The 13,632-nt window shown below is 41.2% G+C and overlaps 1 protein-coding gene across 1 annotated transcript in view; it reads right to left on the bottom strand.

Annotated features, from left to right (window-relative positions):
- FMO4 (flavin containing dimethylaniline monoxygenase 4) overlaps positions 1-10,747 on the bottom strand; it is a 34,095-nt gene extending 23,348 nt beyond the window's left edge. The window contains 5 exon segments of the mRNA XM_060033874.1: positions 3,708-3,870; positions 4,499-4,687; positions 6,875-7,014; positions 7,631-7,910; positions 10,536-10,747. Coding sequence (XP_059889857.1) covers positions 3,708-3,870; positions 4,499-4,687; positions 6,875-7,014; positions 7,631-7,679 — 541 coding nt within the window. The 5' untranslated portion in view covers positions 7,680-7,910; positions 10,536-10,747.
- Between the last annotated feature and the right edge of the window lie 2,885 nt (positions 10,748-13,632).

Genomic DNA, 13,632 nt, shown 5'->3' with positions numbered 1-13,632 from the left:
TCCAATTCTGGAAGGGCCAGAGACTGCAGCTGGTGAGTGAAAGGTTTGGAGGAGGAACTGGCAGAGGAAGAGAGCAGCCAAGCGCACCATCTCTTCTCACTGCTGCTGTCAGCACAAAGCAGGAGCCGGCTGGGGGAGGGGAGAAGCTTCATCATTACAGGTAATTGCCAGTTTTTACTATTACACGAGACAGAACATTTCAGCTATAAAAATGACAAGTTGGGGGACTTCCCTGGCAGTCCGGACAGTGGTTAGGACTCTCTGCTTCCACTGCAGGGGGCACGGGTTCCATCCCTGGTCAGGGAACTAAGATCCTACATGCTGCATGGCATGGCCAAAAAAAAAAAAAAAAAAAGATGACAGAGGGGGACTTTTCATTATTTGAGAGTGAGCAGAAAAGCGGTGGGAATGGCCTGAAATTGCAACCAAGGGCAGGAGAAGGACAAGCCCCACAGATGAGACCTGCAGGGACATTACAAGAAAAAGTACAGTTGGTTAATAACTCTATATTACATGACCTGTACTTTCAACATTGTACAGCCCAAGGCACTGTTTCAGGTTTTAGGTTTAGGAGATGTGAGAATAAAAGGCAGTCTCTACCCTTAAAGAGTTCATCCTCGAGTGAGAAATAGGTAATCAGACAAGAGCTAACTAACGCTTATTCAGACCTTACTAGCAAGTCCTAGACATTCTTCTAAGGATTTTATACATATTAATTAATTTAAACCTCACAACAACCCCATAGGGTGAACAATATTATGATGCAATTTTACTAATGCTGAGAGTGGAGGCACAGAGAGATTAAGCAACTTGCCCAAGCCCATACAGTAAGTAGCAGAGCCAGACGGGAAGTCAGGTCATCTGACTCTGGGCTCAGCTGTCAAGCATGATACTATGCTGCCCCCCAGACCAGGAGGTGTTACGATGCCTTCAGTGGGGCATCAGCCTAGACTGAGTCAAGGAAGTCATCCTGGAGGAGGTGATTTTTTTTTTTTTCCAAAGAATGACATTAGAAAGATGATTAGGAATTTGAAAAGCGAAGCCCTAAGAGGGTTTCAAGAAGGGGGAAGAACACGTGCCTCGAATGCATTAGAGAGTGGGGCTTCAACCTATTCACTGAGGTTTGGCTGGAGAGAAGCTTCCTGAGGGCTCAACCTTGGTTCATAGATTTTGTATGTAGCTAACACAATGCTTTTCAAATAATAGGTTCTCCATAATTGCATATTTGAGCAGGGGACCCAAGAAAAAGTATGGAATGCATAGGTAGTTCTGAATCAATGATACGTCAATAATGCCTTGCCCCCTCCCCTGCCCCAAAGGAATCTATTTGGTAAATCAAAACTACTAATTCAGAAAAAAAAAACGGTCTGCTAGGAGGCACAGGGCCTAGTTTGCCTTGTGAGCAAATATCTCTGGAATAGTTTGCTATTGTGGTTTCTTCATCTTATACTTATTCCTCTACTGTTATGTGTTGAAAAATGCTTAGCAACTACCTTAGGAGAAGGAAGACCAGAAGCTTGAAGTCCATGCACAACGCTCACAGAGTTTAAGAACATTTGTTAATAATTGATCAAATATAATTAGGCATTTGCGACCACTAATCTGTAACTAATGATTACAACTGATGTGTGTTTAGAGAGTCACGTTTACACAACTTCTTGGTGTGGGAGAGAGAAGAATCAAGAGGGGTGACCTGCAGAACTGCACTTTGTGCCACCCATCCCGTGATTCCTGTATGGGCTCTGGGGGGATCCAGCACTGAGATGGAATGGCTGCTGAGGCTTATAACTGGGGTTATAACTTAACTAAGAGGGAGAAATACTTCTTCGTCTGGGGGACGCATCTGCTTCTTAGGAAGCAGGTTCTTCCAAGCAATTCTCAGCTGGTGGATAATAGCTTACTAAAGGTCACGATTCATAACAGTAGTAGCTATTGTTTATAGAGTGCTTACTGTGTGCTCTGTACTATACTAAGTATTTTACATGATGATCTCATTTAATCCTCATCACTACTCTGAGATGGGAACTTATATTTCCACTTTGCTGAGGCTTAGAGAGGTTATGTTCATCCAAGATTAAGCAACTAGCACAGGGTCTGGATCCAGAGCTTTGTTCATAACCATTATGCTAAATGCTACTTATCCAGGGCCATTGCCTGCAGGGAACTGTAGCAGACCAGAACTTCTGGAAAGTTTACATCGTATCCACTCACCAAGATACCTCACTCTGGAAACACAGAGGAAATTGGGATTATCTGTACTGCTGTCCCCCATAACGGATTCTTCTAAAGTCTGGTCATAAACCAAGACCCCCTCAGGGGGAGCCTCTAAAATCTACGTGTGTGGGTTTCTTCCTTCTCCAATATCTGGGTTTTAGGGCAAAAGAAAGGGGCACCTCAATATTTCTGCTACAATTATTCCTCCCCCACCTCCCTGAGGTCATTAAAGTATGTAGAAATGTCTGCTCTCAAGATGATCCAAAACTATGTTGCTACTCTATGTTTAGCCAGTCTCTTTCCTTGGGCCCACTTCTGCCAGTCTGGACACTTCATGCTGCCACAAAGATCATCACCTCTCAGCCCCTGATTGCTCTTCTGCAGCAGTGTTCTTTAGTTATAGTCGCAGTGGGACTGAAGGTAGTTAGGAGTAAAGGATTAGCCACCTCAAACCTGACAAGACACTTAATTCCCAAAGCATCTCTTATTTGACACTTGTGACACATTTCCTCATAGAAACATTGTTATAGAGGCAGTTATATATTCCTTTGGTACTATGTGATTATGTATTTAGCCCATAGACTAGCAGCAAGCCTGAAGCTGACCCACCATTTACAATATTGCTTCTTTGTAAAATTATGTACTGAATTCTCCCTTGGTCCCTAACACATTTTGAAAACAGAATATTTTGTTAATTTGAGATTATGTTTTAAGATTTATATTTCATTTTTTATTGTCTAAGGTTTGCAAACTTTCTTCTTCACATCTTCGTTTCTTAAAGGTTCTTTTAATTCCTAAAAGAAGTTTCAAAACTTCATACTCAATTGCCTTTAGGGCCACTTATGAGTAACGGAAGAAGAGTAGCTTCACTACATTTTAGTAACCCTCACTTGACTTCAAAAGATGGAGATTTGCCAATTGTGAGTATATTAAAAAGAATGTGCCATTGGATCCAAAGCATTTCCAAAGGGGAATTTCTAAAACTCCTTTGTGTGGATAGCCCTGCTTTAAGAGGTGGATGGATTATTATTGTGATGACTATTTTGAAGGGTGACAATATTTCTTTGTATGTATAATTTCTGGTCTATTTCTTAAAAAAAATTCTGTCAAGTTTCCTTGTATTCTCACTTCCTTTAAGTTATTGAATTACAGGTCACTCCTGATTCAAATGACCTGTAATTTAATGACGAAATTCAAAGCCTATATTTTTTCATGACCGATCTGATAGTTTTGAGCCTTCTGTGATCACTGAGCTTGAATCAGACAGGCATGATAAAACTTAAATGATAACATCAGCATTTATATTAATAGGTAAATAATAAAATCTGACACCTCTATAGTGTTTTATAACTTTCAAAGTTATTTTGTACATATTATTTCTGAGGGTAAACATAAAGTTGTCTATAATCACGAGGAAGTATTTCCAATTACAAATCAGTAACTTCTAGAAGAACCCAGAAGAGTAGGCATGGTTTTAGGCAGAAATGACTCACCAGGAAATGACTCCAAAGGTAAACGGGGATTCAGGAAGTGTCCAGTGCAAACCATGACAGCATCAAAGATAGCTCTGTCCAGCTCCCCCTCTGTCTCTGTGACAACATCCCACTGACCAGTTTCGGAGAAGTCAGGACGCTTTGTTACGCTGCACACTGTGGTCTGAAAGCAAAAGACAAACACTCGCTTTCCATCAGTCATCTTGGGACCTCATACAGTGACTGTACGGTAACCATGTCTGTTATTTCAAGTGGGCCAAGTCAGTCCCACGATAGGAGGTCTGTTAACATTGGCTTATCTTTTCCCTAGAGAAGTTAAATAACTTGTGCCAAGTCTCAAAAGTGGTCATATAGATTAGGACCCAAAACATCTGAATGCCTTCACTGCAAGGAAGAAACATTCAGTTTTTATTCCTGGTGAGAAGGAGATGAATTAAAACACCGAATGTTGAAAAAATTTAGGAAAATGAGTTTTGACCCATTATAATATCTGTGGTTCAGACTTCTAGTCATTTCTTCCCAACGGGTTTCATGAACAAAATCCATTTTTCCTTTCCTCTCAAAAACATTCTAAATTTTATCCTGAATGAGAGTCTGGATTTAGAGGAAGAACCAGGAAATTCAGTATTTTAGTGACTTATTTGAGTAAAACATGACCAGCAGGATTATTATCTGCCTTATTCATATAGAGAGAAAGTCAAGAAGAAGTTTACTTAAGTATCCCATTTCCATCAGATTGGTGAATGGGCCAGCCCCTACTCATTAACCTTCCATAACCCAAGGTATCTTACTCTAAACCGAATGTATTTCAGAAGGTCAAAGTGCTCAGCAAACTCTTGGAGGTAGTCCCAAAATTTTTCTTGCTTCATGAAATTGGGATAATCTTCTTGGAAGGGGAAGTCGCTGTAACATGACATTTCTTTGCAGACGTTTGTCACTAATGACTTGTAGACCCTGGTCATCCCATCTTCAGAAGTTTCCTGTGGTGAAAGCACAGTTAGCTTGATGGGGTGGTGGGGGGATAGGAGGAAGAGAACAGAGACCATCAGCAGTTAGCGTTCCACTTGTAATTCCAAAGAGTTCCTGGAAAAGTTAGCATTGGGTCCCCATGCTATAGTTATCAGAAATCATTGGTGGGGTTGGAATTGTTAAATACGATATCTTTCTCAATCTACAAAGAAGCTAACAGCATTTAATAGGGCTCTCCAAGAATGACACTGCCCTTAAAATATTCCATGAACACAGGCCCACGGTCTATCTTGCTTATCTTCTCCTTCTTCCCTTGCCATGATTATTCCGTCCACTCATGCTCTGCACCTCTTCCTCTTGCCTTTGTTTAAGGAACTCCTCACTAATTTTTCTATTTATTGTCTATGGATATTTTCAACTGCTCTCTTTTTATTGGCTCCTTCCCATCCACACTTAAAATACTGAAGACTCAAATTTTCAAAACAAAACAAAACTCCCTTTCAACCTGTATCCCCTTCCAGCCTTGTCTCTCTCTGTCTTATCTCAGTCGTCATGAAAGAATCATCACATACTGGCAGCCTGTGTTTTCTCCTGGACTCCTCAACTTGTTGTCTTGTCTCGATCTCTGTCACTCAAAAACAAAACAACAAAACAAAAAGATCTATATTAAAGGCACCGGTGAACTTCTCGTGGCCCAAGTTTTCTTCTTCAAGTCTCTTCCTTCACCATCATGTTCTCTAAGAAGCCTTCCATGACCCAACAGATCTTCACAAGGTAGCTATTGTGCCCTGCCCCAGCACGCTGTACTTTGAGCACAGAACCAATCACACTGCATTGTAGTGATCTGTTTACTGTTTCTGTTCCCCACCAGACAGTAAGGAGGGCTGGGTACTTGTCCATCTTGTTTCCCATAGGTCCTGGTAGAGGGACAACACGAGTACTTGTTGAATGGATGAAAATGAATACTACAATTGCATTTTTGAAAAAAAAAAAGTATTTGTATGACTGGAAAAAATTACATCAAAATTTTGTTAGTGCTGACTCATGAGAATTGATATTATATTTAATTTGTATTTTTCTTTTGTTTAACTCAGTACTGTTTTCTAAAATTAATCTGTATCACTTTACAATAGGAGAAGGAAACCAAACGAACCATGGGGTCAAACAGCAGACCTAATACTTTCTTCCACATTGACATTTGGTGGCTTGAAGAGGCCCATAGTACACCAGAAAAAAATTATTTTTCCCCAGTATGCTATAATCCTAGGGTTGTGATCATTTACATGTATTTGCTTATTCTGTTTTCTTCACCATCCATCAAAGACTGGCAAATGCTGCCTACTCCAAGAAGGCTTCCCTCATTCATACCAGTTTGAAGCACCCTCCCCAACCTTGAGCTCCCACTAAAGGCTGCTCTTCTCTCCCCAACCAAAGCATTTAGTACTTGGGCCTCCCGTCTTCTGACACCTTATACCCTACCACTGGGGCAGGTCCCTTTATTCCCTCTGAAGGCCCTGCTATTCCCAGTAACCAGGACCAGTTTTGGCCAGAGGCAGGGGGTATTTAGTGATTTCCAGCCCCACTTCCTGATGCTCAAGTCACCTAATAGCTGGCCTAGCCTTGAGCATACCCCACTAGCTGCATATTACACTCCTAAGAAGGGTGGATTAGTGCCTGTGTTCTTTTTCTTCTGATAATGTGAAAAATACCCCCTAGACCTTTCAAGGTCTGGATTCTTGCCTCACCCTTGCCAATTCTCTTCCCAAAGACCTGAACAATGCCTGGGGGCTGGGGCTCCACTCCCTGATGCCAACTTCTGTCCTTCCTAAAGTGTGATCTGCTCCATATTCACCAATGCCATTCAGCTACCCAATGTGACACGCTGCTACTTTGTCTTACAATGTCCCTGCTCCAGAAATCATCGTAACTTCCAATACTATGTTTGTGTATTAGACTTAACTCTTTCTTCCTCTCTCCTCCAACTGTCTCTTGTCCCTACCCTGCCAGTTGTCCAAGTTCATCACCTATCAGACTGCATCCTGCCTGGGGTCAGCACAACACCATAACAAACTTGTGCTGCTGCAGTGAGCTGCTCCCGTAATGATCACCAAGGTAGGCTAAAGCGACCATGCCTCGGCAGGGACAAAGCAAACGGCCAGATTATGATTGGTGGAAGTGGGAGGGTATGAACTACGCACGGTAAACTTCCACAGTCCCCCGATGTCATTACTTCTTTCAAAGCAGGTAGGCTCCAGGTCTTCATCCAAGCAGCATTTGATGGAGGACAGGCCACTCACACCAGCTCCAATCACTGCAACTCGCTTGGCCATGGTGTGTTCTGTATGAGATAGGTTGAGCAGAGCATCTTTATATGACAAAGCTAGAAGGGAACCCTTGTCATAGAAGTCAACTTTTACAGTGATCCTTTCATCTTTGAGCTGAGGCAGAATCACATTTTGTTTAAAGATGAGGACTCTGAAATCATACTGGTTTGGTTTGAATCCTCGCTTCATTTATTTACCGTATGACCTTAGGCTAGTTGTTTATCCTCTCTGTGCCTCAGTTTTCTCATCAGCACAATGGGAGTGGAAATAATGATACCAATTTAAAATATCTGTTATGAAATTAAATGACTGAGATATGTTGGAAGGGTGATAGAAGTGTGTCTGCTACATAGTAAGTGCTCAATTAAATTTTGCTCTTATTATTAGCTAGTGTAGCCAGGACCTTGATCCCCTTAAGACTTTAGATCCTCTCAGTATTAAAAGGACTCTTTGCTAACACCTAGTCCCTCTGAAATGCTAGGAATTGCAACAAGCAAAAATGTTAGTTTTTATTCAAAGCGTCTAAAGTTCTAAAGAATAGCTAGTCATGGACCATGTCCTGCCAGCAAAAAAGATATTACATGCATTTAGGGGAGGTTCTTAACTTTGCACAGAGAAAGGTTGACTCACCATAATACAGAACTGTGGTCATATGGTCATATGGAAATGGGGATGCCATGTTGTCAGGAAAGATTGGAGGAAGTGTGAATGTGTCATGGAGATTTATAACCAGTTTTTCTTGATTTTATGTTTTGGGCTTCTGCAAACATCAACATAGCTTTTGCTTTGATCAGATGGGCTAACCACCGAGTTGATTTCAGCAAATCAGGTTTATGTCACACGGAAGACTTTGAAGTGTCAGGTGTCCTCACTCTCAAGTGCTCCCTTTCCCTCAACCCTCGTGGCCAGTCTGAGAAACACACAAAGAGTAGTTGAGACCTCAAAGTATTTGCTTTATAAAATATACTTAACTGATTTGACTTTGCCTATGAAGACATGGTACTTTTTGAGGAGAGATCTTGCTGTATAACTCTTATGTGACTTTTGTAGTGTCATGACACTTACCATAGTGGTGTTTGCCTTGAGGAACCTAGGGAGAACATATTTATTGAGCCCTGAATACCAGTAAATGGGAAAACATATAGCATCATCACTGAACACGACTTAAGGCCACTCTGCTAATAAGAGGTTGAGTCTGGAGAGACTTTGGGTATCTGAGTATGAGCCTGGATGTGCACATCTCATTGGTCTGAGAGCCTGAAGTGTCCTGTGATTCCTACTACTAAGCCTCTTCCCTCACCTGAGCTCAGGTTTGCTGCCACACCTTCTGGTTGGGCTTGGGGGATTTTGTCCTTTTGGTTTTGTAGTTTGCCTCCTAGCCAGATCAGAACCCCCAGGCACAAAACCAAAGTGAAGTTACTGACTTTACAGAGGGCAGAAAACTGCTGAGCCCTTGGACCCTTCGGACTCACCTGGTTCCAGAGGAGGATCTAGGCAGGGACTTGCAACAAGGATCAGAGGGATTTCTCAGAGCTGCCTGTTTCCAAATCTTACCTGCCACCCTACCCTTTGTAAGGTTGAGACCTTCACGCCTGGCTTCATTATTTATAGCAAAATTTACACTTTTCCCCCTGAGACCTTTTGTTTATTTAGAAGTCTCTTTTGATTTGGAAGAGTTGGGCAGGCTGCAATAAGAATGGACTTGGGAGGCAGCAGAACTGGGTTTGAACTCTGTCTCTGCCACTGACGAGGCATGTGACCCCAAACAACCCACTTACACACCTTAAGATTTACTGTTTGCAAATAAGAAAAATAGCCATATTGAAGGATTGTTTGGGTCTTAAACAGTGATAATAATTACACAGAACTGCCTAGCACCAAATATTTACTCAGCATTCATTTCCCACCTCCCTAACTGACTCCCTCCTTTCCTCTCTTCCCGGAAAAGACAGCTCATGCAGATAAAATTTATCAACAAGTTTGGAAACATATAGGCAAACATACCTATGACTTCCTTTGGATTGAGTAAAAGGTTTAGGTGGCTTTTAATCAGAAATAAATGGCCTCCACCAATAAGAACACTTAAACTTCCAGGGCACTAGGTAGAGGTCTGGAATTGGCAGATCCCTCTGTGCTGTGTTTTTGCAATAATAATATGAAAGAAATAGTTGTTAATTGATCTGGTTAAAATGCAAAATGTGCTGCAGTGAATAGACTGGCAGCAAATTAATTCACTCAACAGATGCACCCTGTGTACCTCTAAGGGCAGGTACTGAGCCAAGCGTGGGGACCCCCAAGATGATTAAGAGCCAGTGACTTAAATAATAGTAATAAATATAGACCCAGTGACTGTCCACAGGAAGATGCCACTATATGGAGAGAGGCTGACACACATGATATCATGTGGTACGTCCTGTAATAGCAGTGTGCTCTGGGTACAAATGCTTGCAGACACTCTTGGGCTGCTTAGCTATGCCTGGAGATCTAGTTAGAGACACATAGTAGGCTGTATTTTTCCTGGGCAAAAACACCTTGTCCTTTACAGACTGACTTAGAGACTGTTTAAGTGCCAAATAATTGGTGTCCAAAGTAGATGTGAATTGAAAGGCAGGAGAGAAGACTGCAGGCTTGAAGGGGCGGGAGGACATAAGGTGTGTTAAGCTCTTTGTAAACTGTAAAGTGGGCTATAAACATAAGGTCCATTGTAGGTCAAAAGGTTGCTGACATTTAGTTCCTTAATCGAAAGAAGCTCTAAACTACTGAACTGGACTTTTTTTTTTTTTTTTTGCATCACGTGGGCCTCTCACTGTTGTGGCCTCTCCTGTTGCGGAGCACAGGCTCCAGACGCACAGGCTCAGCGGCCATGGCTCACGGGCCCAGCCGCTCCGCGGCATGTGGGATCCTCCTGACCGGGGCACGAACCCGTGTCCCCCGCATCGGCAGGCGGACTGTCAACCACTGTGCCACCAGGGAAGCCCTGAACTGGACTTTTGAACAACATGAAAACCCCATCCCATACCTGACAGACCAGAAAATGCAGGAATCATTTTTGAGACATGGAGAGACTTGGATGATTAGCAAATTATGTAGCTGATTATGATTTATATTAGTTTGGACTTGGATCTATTTATATTTCTTATTATCACTCTACCAGTGCTCTTCCTTTGCTACGGTATTTCCTAACATAACACTTGTGGAGTATTTTGTGTTTCCCAATGCCTCACAATTCCATCTCATCCAAAAGATGAAATCAGAAGTGAGCCTGGAATCACAGACAGTCCCATGATTCTGTTATTCTCACCCACACCTTCCTTCAGGGTGGTTTTCCCCTACAACATAACTTTGTTTCCTTAGCACGTTCCTTTGCTTCCTGGTTTTCTCTAATTCTGCTGCTTTAACCCTAATCAAGAGGCTCTCGAAGGAGAAGATCACATTCATTTTTAAGGAGTGTACTCACCAAGGAAAGTATTCATCCTCTGTGAAAGCAGCTTCTGGAAACATTTCCCCATAAAAAAAAAAAATCCAGGACACTTACCTTGTTGGCATAGAGCAGATATTTTGACAAATTATTTCTCACAGCCCAAAGCCAAAGATAGTGTTTGTCTTAAAAAAAAAAATTCCAAACACAAACTCCTTGTTCTAAAAGAAAAATAAAAAATAAACTAATGCTGACTTTAATCAAAGTACTCTCGGTTTAAAACAGAAACCATCCGTTTTTCCTGTCATGCTAGTGACAGCAGAAAGTATACTCACCGAGGAAAAAAAAGTTGTGTAGGGCACCAGCTTGATACTTCCGTGTTCTCGAAGGAGGGCTAAATGACGAGTTAGAATAAAGCCGTCAGATTCGAAGGCCACAAACGACTTCTGCCCCTTTCCCCACCCTCCTAAACGTCACAGTTCCGACGGAGCCCTAAACTTAAAGGGGAGCACGTGGTAAGCGACTGCTCTTCTCATTGTAGCCTTTAGAGGGCGCCAAGTCACTCCAAACCACGATCCCCAGTGAAACAGACGTTCTACGAACTAAATTCTGACTCTTGAATTAGTCCCTTGAACCATCATAGGAACTGTCCATAGGAGAAAGTCAATTAGGTGACTATCACGTCATCAAGTTCTCCCAAGTCTAGAGTTCCCTAACCCCAGAAGTGTGATTTCAAAATTCAGAACTTATAAGGAATTTAAGCTGTTTCATCCTTTTGGAAAGGGTTAGCAGAGGGAGCTGGTAAAACCTGTTTGAAAACCTGTTTGAAAAAGCGTAAAATTGGTTTTAGGTATTAGCCTAGGGCTAATATCTCAGAAGAGGAATTATTACAGAAGTAAGCACTGGGAATAATAATAATAGGCCACATCTTTTTTTTTTTTTCTTCTCCATTGAGTGCTTGGAAACAAGCATAAAATACCATCTTAAGCTCATTAAACAGTTTCCAGACCAGGGGATCAAATGCAGATGCCCACAGGGGTCATGAAGGTAACCCAAATGAGGGAAGAGGGCCGAGATAAGATCTGACTGGAAAGCACATCCCCCACCTATTAGGTTCAGCTAAATGGTGTAATTTGAGAGCATAAGCCCCAAATTGCAAGGTTTTAGGTTCCTTTCAATAGAAACTGCAAATTCAGATTTTTATATAAAATCTTCTATTGGCAACAAATTAATTTTTCTTTTGAAAAATATTAAGCCCACAGAAAAGTTGAAAGAACAATTTTATTAATGCACACTAATGTATCCTTCACCCATTTCATCAACTAGCAACCACCTGACACATTGAAATTGTCTTCCCCCTCTCTTTCTTTCTCCACACGTACAGAAACACACACACACACACACACACACACACACACCTGTACACACACATCTGAAAGTAGTCTTCAAACATCAGGATGCCATCAGGATATTTCAGCACATATTTCACAAGAGTAAGGGCATTCTCCCTTTCTATACTAAGAAAGTCAGTATAAATTCAATAACATCATCCAACATACAGTCCAAATTTCTCCAATTGTCCCCAAAATGTTCTTATCTAGTGGTGTACTGGAGCTGGCTTGCAGAGTGAGAATATGCATCTCTTCCAAGTTCAGTGATAGCTTGGCATTACACACAGTAATGCTCTACACAATAGCTTGACATTGTTCATGGTGCGGGTATTTACATCATGGAAACAGGCAAACACTACAAATCTGTGATCTCCCCACACCCCCAGCCATTTTTTTTTTTTTTTTTTTTTTTTTTGCGGTACGCAGGCCTCTCACTGTTGTGGCCTCTCCCATTGCAGAGCACAGGCTCCGGACGCGCAGGCTCAGCGGCCATGGCTCACGGGCCCAGCCGCTCTGCAGCATGTGGGATCTTCCCGGACTGGGGCATGAACCCGTGTCCCCTGCATTGGCAGGCGGACTCTCAACCACTGTGCCACCAGGGAAGCCCTCCCCACCCATTTTTAAAACATTTATCTGTATACCAGTCATTTTAGGTTCAATGGCTTTATTGAGGTATAATTGATATACAAAAAAATCTGCATATATTTAATGTATATAATCTAATGAGCTAAGACATATTCATACATCTGTGAAACCATCACCCCTCAAGGTAATAGACACATTCATTAACTCCAAAAGTTTCCTCATGCCCCTTTGTTTTTGGTAAGAATACTTGACATGAGATATACCCACTTAATAAATTTTTAAAATGCAAAAGATATTGTTAACTACTGGTACTACGTTGAACAGCAGATCTCTAGAATTTATTCATCTTGAATAACTGAAACTTTATATCCATTGAACAAGGACTCTCCCTTTCCCTCTCCCCCCAGTCTCTGGCAACCACCATTCTACTGTCTGTTTCTATGAGTTTAACAATTTTGAATACCTCATATAAATAGAATAATACAGATTTGTATTTTTGTGACTGTCTTATTTCACTTACAGTAATGTCTCTAGGTTCATCAATGTTGTCACCCATGGCAGGATTTCCTTTTTTTTTAAGGCTGAATGATATTTCATTGTATGTATATAACACATTTTCTTTATTCATTCATCATGGACATTTAGGTTGTTTCCATATCTTGGCTATTGTCAATAATGCTGTGATGAACCTGGTAGTGCACATATCTTCTTGAGATCCTGATTCAATTCTTTTGTACAAATACCCAGAATTAGGATTGCTGGATGATATGGTAGTTCTAGTTTTAATTGAAAAAAAAATTTTATTTGCAGTATAGTTGATTTACAATGTTGTGTTCGTTTCAGGTGTACAGCAAAGTGAATCAGTTATATATATACATATATCCACTCTTTTTTTTAAAAGTTTCTTTTCCCATATAGGCCATTACAGAGTATTGAGTAGAGTTCTCTGTGCTATATACAGCAGGTTCTTATTATATATATAGTAGTGTGTATATGTCGGTCCCAATCTCCCAATTTATCACTCCCCCCCATCCCCTGGTAACCATAGGTTTATTTTCTACATCCGTGACTCTACTTCTGTTTTGTAAATAAGTTCATTTGTACCCTTTTTTTAGATTCCACATATAAGCGATATCATATTAGTTTTAATTTTTTGAGGAACCTCCATACTATTTTCTACAGCAGCTGTACTATTTTACATTCCCACCAACAGAGTAGAAGGGTTCTAATTTCTTCAT

This window comes from Delphinus delphis, chromosome 1, assembly GCF_949987515.2.
Source record: "Delphinus delphis chromosome 1, mDelDel1.2, whole genome shotgun sequence".
Taxonomy (NCBI): domain Eukaryota; kingdom Metazoa; phylum Chordata; class Mammalia; order Artiodactyla; family Delphinidae; genus Delphinus; species Delphinus delphis.
Note: the sequence above shows the minus strand (reverse complement) of the source record. Positions and strands in the feature narration are given on the sequence as shown.